Source organism: Hyperoodon ampullatus (assembly GCF_949752795.1).
Source record: "Hyperoodon ampullatus genome assembly, chromosome: 16".
In the NCBI taxonomy this organism is placed as follows: Eukaryota; Metazoa; Chordata; class Mammalia; order Artiodactyla; family Ziphiidae; genus Hyperoodon; species Hyperoodon ampullatus.
Window position 1 is genome coordinate 71,127,127 of NC_136929.1, and position 6,000 is coordinate 71,133,126.

At 36.8% G+C, this 6,000-nt stretch overlaps 1 protein-coding gene across 1 annotated transcript in view; it reads right to left on the reverse strand.

The window, feature by feature from the left end:
• The window catches only part of USPL1 (ubiquitin specific peptidase like 1), a gene marked incomplete at both ends in the record, with an annotated part of 29,928 nt that extends 24,633 nt beyond the window's left edge, over positions 1 to 5,295 (reverse strand). The window contains 2 exons of the mRNA XM_079721803.1: positions 4,552 to 4,680; positions 5,197 to 5,295. Coding sequence (XP_079577929.1) covers positions 4,552 to 4,680; positions 5,197 to 5,295 — 228 coding nt within the window. The remainder of the gene's footprint in view (positions 1 to 4,551; positions 4,681 to 5,196) is intronic.
• Between the last annotated feature and the right edge of the window lie 705 nt (positions 5,296 to 6,000).

A 6,000-nucleotide genomic window follows, 5' to 3' on the forward strand; every position in this document is an offset into this window, starting at 1 on the left:
AAAATATGCTTTCTTCTACACAAGTATGGTAGATTGCTCCCTTGGTGGCCTCTAGTGAACTGAAGAACTATACCTCCAGACACTCATGCCCTTGTACAGTCAGCCCCCTGCCACACAGCCTCAGGCTTGGCCACGTGACTAGCTTTAATGGGACATTAGCAACCAGGATGCACATGTTTCATAAGCACTGGCTTATTGGGCTTGCCCTCTGGGAGCCCTCTTTCTGAACAATCTTTCTTAGTCCCAGCCATCACACTGTAAGGATCCCAGTTAGCCTCACCGAGAGACCCTCATGGAAAAGAAGTGAGATCCTGGCTGACTACCTGAGTTGAGTTCCCAGCTGGCAGCTAGCATCCACAGCCTGCCATGTGTACATTTTAGTTGTCCCAGCCAACAGTATGTAAAGTGTAAGAACTGCCTTGTCAACCCACAGAATCATAAGTGAAGCCATTAAGTTACTCTAGTGACTAAGTTTTGAGATGGTTCACTTCACAGCAACAACTAACTGAAATGCTCTCATTTAAAGTATAGCATTTTCTATACAAGCAAACACTATATGCATAATATTGTACTTACTTTGAAATTCTTTAGTTTAACAGGACAAGTTCTTGATTTTTCTGTTACCAACTAGCTGTGCAATCACCATCAACTAACAACTTGACCCTCAACTTTATACCCTGAGGTTATTTCCTTAGTCCTACCACACATCAGAAGACAGAGAACACTAATCAATAGCAGTAATTTTGTATTCAGAGTCATCCAAAAAAATTGAAAACAAAACCTCAAAGAGATATTTGCACACCCATATTCACTGCAGCATTATTGACAATAGCCAGGAGGTAGAAGCAAACCAAATGTCCATGGACAAACAAATGGATAAAGAAAACGTGGTATATACATACAATAGAATATCATTCAGCCTTAAAAAGGGAAATCCTGTCATATGCGACAATAAGGATAAACCTTGAGGACATTATGCTAAGTAAAATCACAAAAGACAAAAACTGTATGATTCCACTTATATGAGGTACCTAGAGTAGTCAAATTCATAGAGACAAAGTAGAATGGTAGTTGCCAGGGCTACAGGGAGAAGTTGTTATTCAACGGGTACAGAATTTCAGTTTCGCAAGATGAAAAGGTTCTAGAGATATGTTATACAACAATGTGAATATAGCAAACACTCCTGAACTGTACACTTAAAAATGGTTAAGATGGCTTCCCTGGTGGCACAGTGGTTGAGAGTCCGCCTGCCGACTCAGGGGACACGGGTTCGTGCCCCGGTCTGGGAAGATCCCACATGCCGCGGAGCGGCTAGGCCCGTGAGCCACGGCCGCTGAGCCTGCGCGTCCGGAGCCTGTGCTCCGCAGCGGGTGAGGCCACAACAGTGAGAGGCCCGTGTACCGCAAAAAAAAAAAAAAAAGGTTAAGATGGTAAATTTTATGTTTTTTTTAACAAAAAAATTTTTACTTTTTTTTTTTAAAGGCAAAAAATTTTTAAAAAACCTTTACCATTCTCAAGCAGAGTCAAAATCATGGTGTGCACATCCCACCAGCACCCCTACTTAATTAAAAACAACAACAACAACAACAAATCACTCTTAGCCAGTGGGTAATATACAAAGAGTTTGCTGACTCCTGGTGTAAACCAATGTACTTCATAAAATACACTGGGCTCTTACTGATGATTAGAACATTTTCTAAAAACTGGATCAATAATTACTCTAAAGTTCTTTTTTTACATTTGCAAAGTATATACTTAAAACTCTTGGTTATTTTTTTTTCCTCATTGCTTAAAAAAGAATGCTTCAAAAACTAAAAATGCAAAAAAACCACATCTAACCATAATAGTTAAAACCACTGTTCTGAGAACAGAGACTTCTCTATTCTGGTAGTCCTTGGTTAAAGAACTCTACTGAAATATTACGTATTGTTCAGAAGAGGGAAAAAAGTAATTTTCTTCTAGAATCAGTAAATTTTATTTTTCTCTCTTTCCAGTGCTCACAATTCTATAACTTTATTCTGAGCTAGTTAATTAGTAAACTCTGTAGAGTCTGGTGTTACAGATGAGCTGACCTGTCAAGTCTCCTAAAGTCAAGCCCTCCCCTTGTGCAACAGAGCCTGTCATTTGCTCTAGGGATATCCCTCCAGCAATTCTGTGACACTTTCTCCTATTTTTCCCTCTCCACTGGATATAACCAGCATACAAACATGCTGTTGTTTTTCCCAACTTAAAAACAAACAAAAGTAAAACTGTTCCCTCCGGGTACTACCTCACGTCTATATTTCTCAATTCTTCCTCTCCCATTTTCCATCACTCAGTCCAATCAGGCTTTTACCACTACTACTTTACCAAAACTACTCTAATCAAGGCCTGCAAGGACCCCCATGACACTCCAGTCAATGGTGAGTTGAGTCCTCAGCCACCTTGAGTTCTCACTGGAATTGACAGTAAATCATTCCTTCCTTCATTAAGTATTTTTTCACTTGACATCCAGGACAATATACTTTCCTTCCTGAGATTACGCCTACCTCACTCTCCACGTCTCTCACTTCTTTGCTGGCTCCACTTCACCTCTCAAACTTTTTAATGCTGGAGTGTTCCAGGGCTCAGTTTTGCAACTCTTTATCCACACTCTTGGTAAACTCACCCAGCCCCATGGTTCAATTACTTACTGAACCATGTAAGTTCATGTAAGTTTGCTGATGACTCCCAAATGTATATATCCAATCTTAGACTCTCCACCTAACACCAGACACATAGATCCAACTGTTTACTCCATATACCCAGTTATTAGATAGATGCCTCAAGCTTGATTGCTCCTGATCTCCTGATCTTTCCCCCAGATCTTCCTCTTCCCAAAGTCTTTCTCAGTTCAGCAACCGGCAGCTCCATTCTTCCAATTATTCAAGCCAAATATCTGGGGATCATCCTTGATTCCTCCCTTTCCTACCATGTACCCCACTCTTTCAGCATATCCTTTTAACTATCAAAATACGTATAGAATCCAACCATGCCTCATCAACCTGGCCGCTACTTGTTCTCCCTGGAATACTACAACTGCCTTCCAACCATTTCCCTGCTTCAGATCTTGCCCATCACATTTTTTTCAACATGAAAATCAGATCATGTCACTCCTCTGCCAAAATCCCTACTATGGTTCTTTATTTCATAGTAAAAGCCAGCAAATGGCCTACAAGGCTTTACTGGATCCATCCCATCTTCCCTTATTCTGCTTCACTCACTCCGATCCAGCTCTGCTGGTTTCCCTGCAGTAGCACAAACGTGGACAGGCAGCCTCCGCTCTCTCAGGACCTTGTATCTGCTACTCTCCCCACCTGGAAGGCTCACTCCTCAGGTATCCGCAGGACTTGTTCCTCTTCATCTCTTTCAGATCTTTGCTCAAATGTCACTTTCTCAATTAACAGTTTCCTCCTATACTTTATTTAAAATTGCAAATTACCCACTCTCTGATACTCCAGTCCCTGTGGCTTTATTTTTCTCTACAGCACTTTTCATTACCTCACACAAAAAAGTATGCTTTCCTTTTTTATTTTCTTTCCCAATCTAGTATATAGCCTTGTTGAGAACAAGAAATTTTTGTTTTATTCCCTGTATCCTAGCATCTGGAACAGTGCCAACATGGTGACACACAAATAAATATTTATTGCATAAATGCAAAAAAATAATTTATTTCTATTTGTAAGAATACCTGAAATTTTCTTTAAGTGTTACCCAACAAAAGTATCTATCACCAACAATATAATATAGTCTAGTATTTTCCAAAACTGGCTGGTCATCAGACAGTTTATAAAAGTTATAAAACTACAGAACTCTGGGCCAACTCTATTCAATAAGCATCTAGGTGAGACCCAGAAATTTTTAAAAAGCTTTCCAAGGATTCTGATGAACTGCTAGTTTACCTGGAATAATACATATCTGAAATTAGACGACTGTATTCCAATCACTGCTCTGCTGCTTTATGAAGATGTGGTGTTCCTAAACCCTCTGCATCTGTTTTCTTATTCATAACATGGAAATACCTACTTTACAAAGTTTTGAGAATTAAGTATGTATATGACAGTTTCATAAGTTGTCAAGTACAGTAAGGTATAGAGCATTATGGAATTTAACGAGCTCCTGTGTAAAAAGTTGTGCCAGTGGGTACAAATTACTATAATTCTAAGATATTTAGAGCCTTATGTACATAATACTTAGAGATTAATAACCTTTTCAGTAAGTCCCAAAGTTAATAAACAACACATGAGAATAACAACAGCTAAAAGGACCTCCACAAGGTTTAAAAAAAAAAATCTTGAAATATATTCTCTCTTCTCACAAGTCTAATGACAATAAAAACAAACATCTTCATGTAATGACTCAGGAAATCAAGTGGCAAAATAAAATATTTAAAATTACATACCAGACAGATCTAGAGACTAACTACATATTAAAAACATACAGTCTAAAAACTACAAAATGAGTACAAATTTAAACACTGAAGAAAAAAGCAAAAGGCGAAAACTTCAATACCATCTAAGATTAATACTTTACCTGCAGATCCTCACACAAAAAGACAGATTCTTGAAAACTAATTCGGTAAGTCTTTAAGGCTTTTAACTTTCCCTTTGTCCTACAAGCAGGGCAATACCCATCTGACGGTACTTTAGATGAATCATAATTCTAAAAGAGAAAAAAAGTAAATTAAAATATAGACATTCCTAGATTGTATAAAATTACAAAAAGTTAAATGGAAAAGTAACCAGAAAAAAAATGTACAATTTTCACCTAGAAGTGTCCTGGCAAGATATCTTAAAGATAGCAAATAAAAGAAGTGCACATAGCCTTTAATACAGCTATTGTTCCAAAAAGAATATATTCTAGTTTTAAATATTAAATTAAGTATTAAAGATAGCATCAGTTTTATCTGCAAGAAAAAAAGTAATGTCAACTGTCACTGAAAATACATTCAACATTTTCAAATAGTAAACTATACGGTCTATGTTTTATTTCTACTTTTACATATCAATAAAACATAGAGAGGTAAACAGAGAACAATCTTTCGCCATTACTGTAAGATTTCCGTGGAAGATACAGTTTTTTTAAAATTAACTGGTAAAGTTAAAACCAAATTTAAGTCTTAAAAATAGGAGAGAAAAAAACCAACTTTGCACTGAGGCAAAAAATAAGTTCACTAACTTTTCCCAAATACCCCACCATGTGGAGTGAAGATATCCCTATATCAGTCCCTGGTCCAATCACTGGCAAACCATTTCCAATCTTCGGGGAATCCATCATTCCGAGTCATTGGCTAATTTATGTCACTTGAAACATGTCAATATCACTAAGGATTTTTCAATGAACCCTGGAAAAAAAAAAGTTAATAGACAATTTTTATAAGATGTATGCATATTAAGTATATTTTGAGAACTATATATCTTATGTTAAACATATTCTGAAATTGTAATCTTGAAGTGAAAACAAAATACCTAAATTTATTTAAAGATCTAGCAAATTTGTGGAGAGAGGGCAAAAACTGGCAATAGGACCAGTCTTCACAGTAGACTAATTTGTAAGCAAATTTATCAAAACTTGTAATAGAGATAGCTATTTCTTAAATATATTGACGAGAGCTTGAAAACCTAAGTTTTTAGTCTACGCGCAACTTGAAACAAATATGTAAGCATTATACCAAGAAAATATTTAAATAAAACACAGATCCGTTGTGCCATTACTTAACAAGGACAAACGAACCCTATACATTCCTATTGCTTTCAACTGCCAAGAATACATCACCAACTGAGAACAGTGCCACTTTTTAAATAAAAGCTACCAACAAAATACTATTTTACATTAAAGTAAATAATCTGTAACGGAACACTGTCAATCGTACAATGTTTTGAGTGTAGACCCATGGAGTAGAATCACATTTAGTAAAGTTGAAATTATGAAACTGGAGCTCAGTGTAAGGGAAAAGTAATTGTTAACAGTGGTTCAGATATG